Here is a 13,425-nt window from a genome sequence, read left to right on the forward strand (position 1 = left end):
GTAGCGTTTTCATTTCAGGTGGGCTTCATCGATTACATCGTCCATCCTCTTTGGGAAACGTGGGCCGACCTCGTTCACCCCGATGCACAAGAGATCCTAGACACCTTGGAGGATAACAGAGAGTGGTACCAGAGCATGATCCCCCGAAGTCCTTCACCCAATCCCGAAGGCCCAGAAGAAAGGGGCATCACTGGAGAAGCTTCGGGGTTACGTGTGGGCATGGCGTCCACCGACAAGTTCCAGTTCGAGCTGACCTTGGAGGAGGAGGAAGGAGAATCTGATACGGGGAGCCTGCCTGATGAAGAGGAAGGTAATAGAGGCAATGAAGCATCCAGAACTGATTCTGGCAGAGGATTAGATGCCATATCTGCTCACCTACCCCCTAAAACCATCACTGCTGATGCAACAAGGACGTTGTCTGCACAGTCCGATAAAGACATGGGAGCAGAAAGTGGGACAGACACGGGATCAGACATCCGACTCGATACATAGCGCCCATCCCAACTTTATTTTTTTTGAAAGGGGGGTGGGGGTATTTTTCATCTTGATTTCAGTGCCTCATCACGCCGCTTCCCCGAGTCCACACAAGCTTCCCCTTGGTTTCCGTGGGCATGGTGACGGCGAGCCTCGGGATGAGGAGCACTTGGGTGCAGCTGTGAAGGAGGCCTGCAAGTTGAAGCAGGCCCTTGCACTAATGACTGAAGTGAAACTAAGTCCAGTCATGGACATGAATCCGGGTTTCTGTTGCGACAGTCAGACACACTGTGGATATTCTGCAGAGACTATGTGATAAGAAATAGTAGCCAGCTTCGGTTCCACCACTCGCAAATTGTCTTCCTCTTTTTCAAGTTGATATGTAAAGATGGAGAGAAAGTGCTGAATGGCATGAAAAACGTGATTAGTGATTCAACTTAAACTTGGCTGAGGATACTTGAAGAGGTTTTGCCTCTCATTTAAACGTGTTTCTTTTGGTTGTGACAACGACAGTCAAGTCTAGCTTGCGAGACATTTTGCCAAACTAGCAATTTAACTGTTGTTTGACCTGCCTTTGAAATCCTTGCTTTCTAATGTTGTCTTTTAATTGAGGTCACTGTCAAATCCGTGCAAGCCTGTCGGAGCCTGAAATGTTATCGAGATTTTAGTGATTTTAGTTTTAACGTTGCCCGCTGCCTACAGCTTCTTACCTCTATTTGTGTAGCCTTTTTTAGCAGGTTATGCATTTGGTACCTGGGCCTTCCGTGACCTAAACCACCTTTTAATACCACCACCATCACATCACAATTGCAGCCATCTTTTATATAGTGCAAAACCACAATAACTGTCACGTACATCATCTGAAGCAGTTTAGATTGGTTATTGATTGGTTTAAAAAAAACAATTGTATTGCTAATATAATTTAAGTGACGTAGGCCAGCACTTGATTCCAAAGGCGCTGGGCAGATTAGACTGTTATAGCAACGCAAAGAGGTGAAAATCTGATCAGACAAAAATTAAATAAATACATCGTACACACCCTAGAAGCAGTGCAGCAAAGAGAAATGGGCACAACAAACTTTAGGTTGTAAATGTTAGCCAGAACATTCACAGGTATCCTTGTAAGCCGTAATGTCAGAAATCAAGTGTGTCTAATAACAGCAAATATGCTCTGTGTACATGACGCCCTCTAGTGTTGAAAAGTAGTCTCTGGTATTTGCATGGCCTGCATGGGAAGTTCATTCAAAATACTTTCCACTGTTGCCCCCTCCCCTCCAAAAATATCAGACAAGTTTCTGCTTTGTTACTATTTAAACTGTCTTTTGTTTTTATTTGAAGTCACTTGTCTGCATCATTGATAGGACGCCACCCGTTTAATTAGCCTTCAAGTTGAGCACTTTGGATTTTTTTCTTTTTTTAATTCCTAACTAGTAGCCCTCATTGTGATTTGAAAGGGCTTCGATTCAAACCACAAGCACATGGAGGCTTTTGACTGAAATGCTACCTGCACATAGTAAAAGGCGACATTCCGTCAGCCACTGTTATTGCAACGGTGCATCTAAATTGTGTTTATTAAAGTAAGCACGATGCATCTTTGTAACTGTAAAATCCAAACAAGTGAGGCTCCCCCCCCCTACTGTTAATCAATATTTTGCTCTTCATCACGTAAGTCAATGACAAAACAAGTGCCAGGCAAGCGTGACACAACTCGTACTGTAGTTTCCATTTTGCCACAGGCTACTTTCCACCAGCGCCAAACTGATGAAGTTGGTTGATTGTAGCACCTCGTGTGCCAATCTGACCCGTGTGTCTCCTCCAATTTCTTTTCAAACTGTAACTGATGTTGTCTTAAAGCGGTGATGTATTTTTCTATGTGAGAGTGAATGACCGGGTGGACTTTTTAAAGGAGAAAAAAAAAAAAAAAAGACGTATTTGCCAATAAAAACCAAAGCACTTTGTATAGTACAATTTACAATTGTGTACCTCCATGATGTGTATAATGTGACTATTTGGTGGGTTGCTGATAGTTGAGTGGAATTCCCGGGCTACACCACTACAGCTGTCAAAGATTGGACTTTGGGACGGAAGACTTTCTTTTTTTTTTTTCTTTCTGTATTTGATGCACATTTTTGACAACAAGCTATGAACAGTACAAAGACCACTATAGAATTGTTTCAGCACAAATCACTCCCATCCAATGTGTCATGGTTCTTTTCTCTTGTTTCATAAGCCTTTTTTTTTTTCCTCATCTGGGATTTTCTTTTCATTTTTTCTGGCCGTAATACCGACATGCCGGAGGAAAACATGTGCAATGCTTTCTGTGTCACCCCTAACAGCACCGCAAAGACCAACACTACAGGATGCCTTGAAAACTAAGGTCTATCGAACAGCTTTGTAACCAGCACAACATGCACAAGGGGTCAGTGTGTTTTATCTTGTACATTTTTCTCACATTGCTCCATGTACAGTTTATTTATTATTTCAATATTGGGTATGAGACACAATGGAAAAATAAGACTTTGTTAGTCCAAGGTTGACTTCTCATTTGTAGTACGATGTGACTTACGGGACCGGTTTCAAATGTTACTCTGTTTTATCTCCTCCATTATTTTGTGTCTGCAAATAACATAAACATGCATCATTACTTATTTTCATGTTTTGTTGGTATGAAAATAGTCAAGTTTTCTGAAACCTTTCCTTTCTATTGTCTTCCTCTGTTGTCAGTGCACTCTAACAGTCACAAAGGACCGAAATTCTTCATCCACAGTGAAGATTATGGTTCAAAATGGTCATTTTAGATGAGAATCTCTTCTGCTTGATGATTTATGGATTAGGAATGATTACCACTGCTTTGACAATCTCTCTGTTGTTTAACTGCGGGTTTTTGTGCCCTCCCTCCAACTAGAACTGTATGCCTTGTCAATAAAAGAAAAACATTTCATTCAGTATGTATTCACTGCTTGTTCCTTTATCTAATGCAATGAATCAAAATTCACAGTACTAATATGAACAATAGGGAATTTAGTACTATAAATAGGGAAAATAATTTAGCCTGCTAATAAAGTTTACTTTCCATCTGCTGTTTTGCTTAGCCATGCTCAACTTTTTAATTCCTGATTTCTGATTGGTGCACGCCCTTGTCAGTCATTCTTATATGTGTTTGGCCACACCTACTTGGGCCCGGCCTGTCAATCAAGACGCGCACGCACTACTGCAGGTGCAAAGCTGGGCAGGCTCCGGGGCTAACTAACTACTGCAGCGAAGCCGATAATAAAACAAGCATTTCGAGGTAAATCACGTAACTATATGTTACCCCGTTTGTATTAAAAGTAGTACTGATAGTTTGTCGAATGCCGGTGTGTCTGTTTAGACGATTTTCGTAGCCGTAAATAAGGGACAGTAACCTTCATTTGACATAGCTAAGGATGCTTTGCTAGTGCCTCCTGTCACTGATAACTAGCAGCAATGAAGCTGTGTCACGTACATTATATATTACTAATATAGCAAAGTATTATATATAAATAGTCTCGTTCACATTTTTTTGCGTTGTGTGTGCCGTTAGAAAAGACACATCCATGGTAATTGGACACGGCGACGTTTTACTAGCCTGCTAACATTTTAAACTCCGATGTAAAAAGTCTCTAACAAGTATTCGAAATGTGTTAGGTCAGTTTTCTAGAGGTTTGTATTTTTTCCAACCCCCATTATTTGGGGCTGTGTCTAAGTGGGATAAGGGGGTCTTGTGAACCATATGGTTGTCCATGTTTGGCTAGCCCAGCCTCCCTAGGAGCTTGCTTGTATCCAGTCAGCCAGTTTATCTGATGCTTAGCCTGACTAAGCCCCGCTACTTCCGTTTTGTCGTCTTGCAATTTGGCCATGATGTACGAATGTTGGGATGCATTCAAGGGCACACACTTTACATCGTTTTTTTTAAGTTGCATAGTCGTGCAGTGCGGTACATCTGCATGTCTTTAGCTGTGTAACAGGAGTGTGTGATGGAGTGACAGTGTCCCCGCCCCCTCCTTCATTGTGGGAACCCATCTGTGACTATTCGCTGAAAAGCTAACCCAGTCTCAGCCTTTCTGCTTTTCCTGTAAAACCCAAAAGTAATTTCTCTTAACTTGCATCAGTGATTAATTTGAATGAGATTGTTTTCCCAAGCCAACTCCCTCCCGGCTCACTGATCAGTTTTGTTCTGTTTTCCCGCTGGCTAGATGGCGTCTGCAAATGCCACGTATGGACAAAAGGAGTCCTCGGACCAGAACTTTGACTACATGTTTAAAATCCTCATCATCGGTAACAGCAGCGTAGGCAAGACGTCCTTCCTCTTCCGCTATGCAGATGACTCGTTCACGCCAGCCTTTGTCAGCACGGTGGGCATCGACTTCAAGGTCAAGACCATCTACAGGAACGACAAGAGGATAAAGCTGCAGATCTGGGTGAGGGGCTTTTTTTTAGGGGAGTAATCAATGGTATAATGTGCCAAATATTATATTAAAAACATTTCAATAGCTGCAAATCTTAGCTTAAGGTTTCAGTTTTCCGAATGTCGGAGTTGCATGCCTCCATATTTGATGTTTGATCACGTATGTTGATGCAGGACACGGCCGGCCAGGAGCGCTACAGGACCATCACCACAGCCTATTACAGAGGTGCCATGGGCTTCATCCTCATGTATGACATCACCAATGAGGAGTCCTTTAATGCCGTGCAAGACTGGTGAGGGGACACATTTGTTATTTTTCACTGTTGTCGCAAAGCACCTCTTTCCAATGTTTACTTTGCTTATCTAATACTAGGCTGCTCGTGACAAGACCGGTAAAGCGCTATGCAAAAACTGTACAAAGCTAATCATGGAACCAGTGATTTGAATAGATTGGACTGCTTTTATATTAACAGTCAGCCAAATAAGTTTAAATATTTGTTTAAAACCTGTCTGCTTGCCTTGATGAAACGTCACTTACGCTGCATACTGAGGACGTTTTGAAACCAACCCCTCATTTATTTCAGTGTTAGGTGCAATATTGCGGCTATTTTTAAACACTTTGAGACTCATTTTCAAAAATGTGGGGGTTTTTTCCTCTCCAAGATGACACCATTTTATGCTGTAATATAAAAAAGGTAATTGTTGAATGTATACTTGCCTAAAACTGAAGCCATCCTGAGCCTTTAATGCATCTGTAATGATTTAGTGCATGCACAGTTTAGTAAATGTTTGTGCTTCCACAGGTCCACTCAGATCAAGACCTACTCGTGGGACAATGCTCAGGTGCTCCTGGTGGGGAACAAGGTTGATATGGAAGATGAACGGGTGGTGGCCACAGAGAGGGGCCGCCAACTGTCAGAACAGCTTGGTAAGTGGTTGCGGCTATTTTTACTTTTCACAAATGAATTAAGGTCGAATTGAATCATTCATTCTCTATGAAGTCCTGGTTGAAGGTACATTTGATTTTGACTTCTTCCTATTAGCCAGGGAATTGGTGACATATTTTAGCATCTTGTAGCATTACAGTCAGCACACACAAAAAAGTTATTGAATTCATAAATATGGAACTGCCTTAAGCAGATCTTTTGTTGTCAAATTGTGTCTGTGAAGATTTTCTTTTCTTAAATATATTATGAATAAATTTACGAAGAAATTTACCTTTTGTGGCAGCATTTCAGTTCAAATACATCTTAAGCAAGGTTGACAAGATGCCATGATGATGATGATGATGATGATGATGATGATGAGCATCACTGACGTCTCTCTGCTGCCCTCTTTCGACCGACAGGTTTCGAGCACTTTGAAGCGAGCGCCAAAGACAACATCAACGTGAAGCAAACCTTTGAGAGGCTGGTGGACATCATCTGCGAGAGGATGTCCGAGACTCTGGACAACAACGACCCCACTGTCACCGGAGCCAAACAGGGGCCACAGCTCACCGAGCAGCCGCAAAGGTCCCATCAGGACTGTGCTTGCTAAATGCTTCTCTTACACACACACACACACTCATGCACTACATCCGCTGTCGGGGAACCCATATATGGTACGGTACATGTTTTGATTTCTCATATCAGTTGATGTCACGTAAGCATGCACAGAATGAGAGAGAGAGACGCACACACACATACATACACACATCTGCACACATACACAAGAGCTGACTGATTATCAATCCTTGTCATAAACAGTCAATTCCCAAAGATTTGCTTTTTACCAATCTATATCATTCTCACAGAATAGTGCTATTTGAGTCACGGGCCCTTCGACATGCAAACATTTCCATGCCCCCCCCCCCCGACCCCCTCAATACATGTAGATCACGAGTGTGCGCACATACAATACAAGAGTCGGTCGGTCCTCACCGTCGTTTAAATTGGTCACGTCCGGACTCGAAATTTACATTTTCACCTCAAGTACAAATGAATGCAAAGTGTTCAACTTGTTGGCATTATCCTGTTGAGTATAGTTTTATTACCAAGTCATTGGTCCAAGTGTTTCTAGAATTATGAAACTCTATGATGGAAACTTGTATTTAATGGAAGAAACATTGAATCATGGCTAGTCAAATGTCATTTCACATTTGTGTTGCAAGCTTTTTAACTGAACAAGGGGGGAAAAAAACACTACTTGTGATGTGACGTGCACAGCAGCGTTAGTTTGTTTTCAGTGCTGCAGCCCCTTCGTGCTGACCTGTTTAGCGTCATTGAATTTTTCCAGAGTTTTAACATGGTACCAGGCATGGGCCGATAACAGATTATGATGGTGAGATAACATAAAACTGCAGGATCACAGTATTGCAGGTCCTGCCTTGTAATTTATTGTTTTGAAATATTTAGGTAAATATATTGTACATGCTTCGTGAAAAAAAAAACAACATTTTTTTACGAAATGAAATTAAAGTATAATGCAAAGATACTTATTTCTCGTGACAGTGGGACACGGAAGTGTCGAGTCACTTTGCCTGTGGTATAACTCAGAAAAAATATATAAGTAAATGATTAATATCGGTGATGGACAGTTTTATTGGTTCTGAAATAATGATTTTTCGAACCACGGTATACTTTGACCTCTGTACCGGCCCATGCTTACGTGGTAAAGGATATCCTCCTCACACCAAACGAAGGAAATTGGCCTTTCAAATCCTTTCTGTGACTCTTCCCGTCTTTCAGCCTGCTATTATGGCCACTTTTGCTTTGTGTCATCGACGGGTTACCACAGGAAAATTCACAGAAAGGTGTTGAAATCTCCCAATATCCCTAACTTTTTGTGAGTAGTTTATAAAATGAGTATGTCGATCTTTTGAAAGTAAACATCGCTGCGCTTTTCAAGGGGCATATAAACACGGAAGTAAGATCCAAAAGATTTCTAATGGCTTCTGTCGCACACCGTGCTTTAAGGTGCATGTTGTTGGTGTTGCTGGTTGACCGAATCGTTCTTGGTTTTGACATCTGACCCACGTGTCAGTTGTTCGTGCGTTGATCATTTTCATCTTTCACTATGAACATTCCAGCACCATCAGATTCCACTAAATGTTTATTTGGGGAAGTGATATGGGTTTTTTTTTTCCCCAGCATGTTCACTGTTGAAACTTGAATGCCCTTTGTGTGTTTACTATACATGCGTTCATTGATGTGCTGAGGTATATAAGACTATGGTGACACTTTTATTCTACTTTTGTATTATTTATAACTATTTATTTTTACTGTGTTCTAATCTGCATCTCCTTTCTCACCCTCCTAGCTTCTTCCGTTTGAAACATGTCGGTGTTTACAACCTCATAAGGAGAGTAAAACATTCCAGTCGTTTGGTGGGCAGCCTATTTGTCTTCTCCATATCAGTTATGTAACTTTTAAAGACATGCCAGTGTAACAGCAGACTGTTCTCACAGAGCAATAAGAGGTCCTGTTTTATCTCGCCGACACCCAAATATCAGCAACACGAGTCTGCTGATGGGTTTCACACGTGCCCTAAAATACGAGGGTGTAAGCAGCGTGCCGAGCTCTAAAGAATCCAAATAAAACGAGTTTGTTTTGCAGTGGCAGTCCTTTCCAAAAGTCAGTCAACTGAATACATTGAATCTGAAATCATATTCACCTCCCTCTCCGAATGATTCTTTTGCCATGGCTGTAAACGTGCATATGACTCAAGAACAACTTGTAAATAGCTGTTTTCTGCCCGTCTGGTATTAGTTGTGTGAATTGTGCTGTAATATTGTGATGCCGGATTTGCGCAAATGAAAGATCAATAAATAAATGCTAGCAGCTGAATGTTGTTGGAATGCTACAATTACTCCCAAATGTTAGTACTGTACAGTAATTTCATCAATGTGTGCTTGTGACGTGGACTGCTTGTTCAGCTAATGGCCAACAGAGGGCGTCATCATGCTATTGTGTCGTAATTTCCAACCTTTTTTACAGGGTGGAGATCTTTTTCCTACCAGGCCCATTTTATTCTATAAAGGGCCTTATTGAATTCATGAACATTCTGAGCACACGTGTTTTATTGTTACAAGCGTTGTGCTTTTTATAACTATTTTTTTGTTTTTAGAATTTCAGGCTATCCTTGATGAATTGTACTCCCGAAAAGAATATGGCCAGGAGGCCATAGGTTCCCCGCCCGTCATTGTCCACACAAGGGACAATCAAGACAAGATCACAAATGGTAAGAAAAGCAATTCTTTTTAATTTACAATATGGGCGAAAACACTTTTGCTGTAGTCATGTAGTGAATATAATGTAAGAGAGATGAGAGTCCATTCCAATACATGAACGTACATTCAAACAAGTTTGGTGCCTAAAGTCTTCTAAGCAGCCACCATGAAGACAAACACAATGGAATACGCTGGTTTACAGACACGACGGCTACAAAACATGCGGTGTGCCTTTTTGAGAAAAAAAAAAAAAAGTAAAGAAATGCTTCGGTAAATAAAAAATAGATATTTGTCATAGCTAAGTGCTTGTAAACAAGTAAGGCAGTATATGTACAATTGGATGACAGCACTTGGTGACTGACACCCTTACATTTGGCTGTTGATTTTCCATCCATACTATCATGTACACCACAGGTGTCAAACTCAAGGCCCTTGGACCAAATACAGCCTGCCACAATTTTTTATGTGGCCAAATAAATCAAATCTTGGTAAAAAAAAATAAAATTGTAGTCTTTTTAACCTTTTTTAAAATGATTATTATTACAGTGGCTCCTTCACTTATGAGCAGTTCAATTCACAAGTTTTGTTCGGTGTTATGGGCAGCCAGGTGATAGATTTATTTACTGCTTGAATCAAATAAAAGCAACTTCAAATGGTAAAACAAATGAAGAGGGCAGAATGATTAAGGGCTACATAAATAAATTTGACTTCACCAAACCCAGAAAACAGATGAACTGTGATGTTCACAAATCAAGTGAAAGTACCACTGTAAATTGAACAAAAAAATTTTTAAAAAAAAAAAAAAAAAAAGCGTCAATCTCTAGCTTATATGTAATAAATAACACGATGAGGTGATTATACATTTTACTACGAATGGTTTGACGGCCATAAGGGCCTTGTCAGGGAAAACTAATAACGACAAAAATGAGTTTGACACCCTTGAGTGTACACTCGTCTCACGGTGCTGCATGGCACTTTGCTACATGGCTGTTTACCAACAATCCGCAACGGGTTTGCGGTTCCCACCCTCTTGTCAATGAACTTTTCAGTTCACCTGCACGCTGCATTTTCAAAACATGCCTCCAAAGTCATTTGGCATTGGTGAAATTAGTAAGCTTGGACCTGGTTTGGTAAAAGTTGGCATCCGCTGCTGACGTGGTTCATCACCTTCTCCTTGAGCTGGGCCACCTGCTCCCGTAGCACGCTGGCCGTGGACGCCAGCTCGCTGTTCTGCGTCTTCAGGCTCTTCACCTTGTCTTCCAGCCGAGAGATCCTCTCCAGTTTCCGTTTGCGGCACTTGGACGCAGCTATCCGGTTGCGCAGCTTTTTCCTCTCCGCCTTAATGCGCTCCTGGTTGTCCATGTCAATCGGGGAGAGAGGTGGGCTGTCCCCGAGGCTCTGCATGTCCGGGACCGTCTGCGGTTCGTCCTTCACGGCCCCGCCGGCGGACTGCAGCCGGGACAGAGCCGCCGCGGTGGTCCCCTGCTGCTGCTGTTGCTGTTGCTGCTGCTGCTGCTGCTGCTGCGGGCTGAGGTGGGAAGGAGGCGGTGGGAAAGGGATGGTGTCAGTGGAGTAGTTGATAGTAGTGCCGCCCAGCGGGCTGGCTGCATAGCCGTTCAGCGTGGTGTAGACGGGCAGATCCGACGTCTGGATCCCCGTCGAGCCCACCGCGTTGGCGGCTCCGAGGAGCTCCAGCCTATCCATCGAGACGCAACCGGCCTCGCTCAGCTGGTTCTGCTTGTGCAGATCCTCCAGAGCCTTGACGAAGCCTTCTGCGAACTCCTGCTCGTCACTGGCCGATTTGGGGTAGAGGAACTGGGACGCCGGGTTGGCGGCGCCCACCAGCCCGTTGGACTGGATGATGAGACGCTCCAGGTCGGGGGAGGCCAGTTTGAGAAGACCCAGGTCTGGCGAGTTGAGTAGCACGTCGGCGTCGCGCAGCGGATTGGCCTTGAGCTCGGAGGTCTGCGTGTCCAGGTTGAGATTAATGTCCTTCTTCATCATGGTGCTGTGGCAGGAGGTAGTGTTGATGCGGTTCCCCTCGGAGAGTTGAGCGCGGTGCCAGGGTAGAGGCTCCTTGATTCTACGCCCTCACATGAGGGCGCGCACTCGCGGATTCTAGTGTCCAAAACATGGAGGGAACCGGCGGATATTTCCCGTAAACCACCACCCTCTTTCCTTGAAGGGCTTCAGACGTGGGGGCGCTCCTGTTGTCGTTGTCTCTTCCTTGTGGCACGTCTGCTATGCACTGCTCGCTTTCTAGCCCTAAAAATTCCATTATGTCACCCCAGAGCTCGCAGATTGGCCCAAAATGACGTGCATTTCCGGTTACATTTGAATAAGGGGCCGGGCCGGCCTTTGTTGCCATGGAGACTCTAGGTAAACTCCAAACAGTGCAATGCATTGTGGTTTGATGTCATAGCATAAAAAAGCTCAGGGACGCCAAAAGAGAGCAGAGCGAGGGAGAGAGACTGCATGGGCGGGGAAGGTGTGAGAGACGAGGGCTGGAGGAACCGCAAGCAACCATTAGAAAACGGCCTAATTTAAAGCACATTTAGAGTGAACGATTTGCGCAGTATTGCACGGTGGAATGTGTATCGTTTTAAACTCTCAAACTGACTTTTTTTTTCTGTAAATGCTTATGCTGATACATTGCTACTTTTCACAAAAGAATTTCTCTGTCTTGCATAATGAAGAGTGAAGGGGGGGAAAATCACGAGATGCTATAACTGCTAATGTTGTGAACTACCTATAAAAAAAAAGGTTAACAAGAACAACAGAAAAAAATACTTTAGCTGTACTGTGTATTTTTGCAGATTAGACGGATAATTTTTGATTGCCGGAAGGTTGTGGCTTTTAGGTTTGCACAAGACCCAAGGCATTCGCCACAAATCCTTCTCGGATTTGACGACAGCAAGCGATTCTCTTAAATAAGCACATTTTTTTAGAGGCTGGCACGTGACACAATAAAATTGCCACAATTCATTCTTGAAGCAGAGAACGATGAAACTATTCTCAGAATCCGTTGCATTGTTGTCGTGGTTTACGTTCTGCCCATTAATTCTGCCAGATCACAATCAATCAAAAGCTCCATTGCAATTAACTTCACCTCTCTCTGTTTGTCTATTTTTGTCATTTGAAAAAAGTAACATGCCTATTTTGACCAAATAAGGATTAGAATTGAACAGGGATCAAAAGTAAAAAATACTGAAAATTAGACAGACCTGAAAAATCACTTAAAGAACAGCAACAAGGTATTTTGAAATCGTCTTTTCCGCCCACTGGGACAGTGTGAGAGGTGAAGGCTGGAACAACCACATGGAACCGTTTGGTACAGCGTAATATAAAGCAGATTTAATGTTTGCTTTTCCCCAGCAAAGAATGCTACACAGCGGAATCTGTGCCTATTTAAGTATCAAAAGTAACATTTGCATAACAGAGTGAAATATAGATATGGAAAGGAGACAGCAGAGATGAATCTTTATGTTTTACTGAATGTCATTTCAAAAATTTCCCAGGATTAAGAAAGTAGAGTAAAATTCATAGAAAAACGTGCGAAATAAAAGCAGAATAAATTCAATGAGAACTGTACAGACTAGCACAAGGACCATGAGGTGGAACCTGCGGTTTTGCATTTTGTTATTCTGCCCATACACGGCCGACGACGTCAGCAGACTGTCTGCATCGGCACCACCAGTGAGCAGAAAGGGCATCATTAGTTTCCACGGCAACACTGACATAGCGAGTGACGCAGAGGAGCCGGAGAAAGGTGAATGGGTTCTGCATTGCAGCTAGTGTAGGCGGGATGGGATGGGATGGTGTTTTTGCGTATGAGTGGGAGGCCTATCATTCATAAGTATGAATCAGTGTTGTCATTAATAACATTAAAGAAGCCGCAATTTGAATAGAGCCGTGTTCAACGTGTATATTCATAAGAAGAAAAAAAACACTCCTCCATGCTATATGAAGCATATTATCTCCATAATGCCCTTCCACAGGCTCAGTGTCCAGAGTGACTCATTTCGCAACCAAATGGGTGTGGATTGTACTGAAAGTGGAGAGGGAGGGGAAAAACTGCCTTTCCTGTAAAAAAAACAACTGAGATTAGCTCTGCCATTATGACAACAAACTGAGCAGATTTGTCCTGTAAATGGTACAGTGGTGAATGTCACTTTGTGTACCACAAAGTCTCCCCTCCCACTACCTTTAAGGTGGCCTTTGACTTCTATACACTCCCTTGGGAGTGTAACAAGCCATGCGTGTTGTCACCAACGCCCTGTGTCACACTAGAACATGTTCTTAGCTGAGTTGCGCC

General features: G+C 42.8%; 3 protein-coding genes across 6 annotated transcripts in view; 2 read left to right on the forward strand and 1 right to left on the reverse strand.

Moving 5' to 3' along the window:
* The window catches only part of pde4ca (phosphodiesterase 4C, cAMP-specific a), a 38,028-nt gene extending 34,609 nt beyond the window's left edge, over positions 1 to 3,419 (forward strand). For all 4 annotated transcript variants that reach the window (XM_088395842.1, XM_088395843.1, XM_088395844.1 and 1 more), the window contains one exon: positions 19 to 3,419. In XM_088395842.1, the coding sequence (XP_088251968.1) occupies positions 19 to 492 (474 nt within the window). In that variant the 3' untranslated portion in view covers positions 493 to 3,419. The remainder of the gene's footprint in view (positions 1 to 18) is intronic.
* Positions 3,420 to 3,636: 217 nt separating this feature from the next.
* On the forward strand, positions 3,637 to 8,727 carry LOC148387757 (ras-related protein Rab-3A-like). Its single transcript, XM_088395861.1, has 5 exons — positions 3,637 to 3,763; positions 4,689 to 4,913; positions 5,075 to 5,193; positions 5,704 to 5,828; positions 6,249 to 8,727. Exons 2-5 carry the CDS (start codon positions 4,689 to 4,691, stop codon positions 6,437 to 6,439), a joined length of 660 nt encoding a protein of 219 aa, XP_088251987.1. The 5' UTR covers positions 3,637 to 3,763; the 3' UTR covers positions 6,440 to 8,727.
* A 395-nt stretch (positions 8,728 to 9,122) lies between these two features.
* On the reverse strand, positions 9,123 to 11,391 carry LOC148387758 (transcription factor JunD-like). The gene has a single exon (XM_088395858.1). The coding sequence runs from the start codon at positions 11,112 to 11,114 to the stop codon at positions 10,218 to 10,220; it is 897 nt and encodes a 298-aa protein (XP_088251984.1). The 5' UTR covers positions 11,115 to 11,391; the 3' UTR covers positions 9,123 to 10,217.
* Positions 11,392 to 13,425: the final 2,034 nt, after the last annotated feature.

The sequence above is a fragment of the Syngnathus floridae genome, chromosome 14, assembly GCF_059516105.1.
Source record: "Syngnathus floridae isolate MCC-2025c chromosome 14, RoL_Sflo_1.0, whole genome shotgun sequence".
NCBI lineage: Eukaryota > Metazoa > Chordata > Actinopteri > Syngnathiformes > Syngnathidae > Syngnathus > Syngnathus floridae.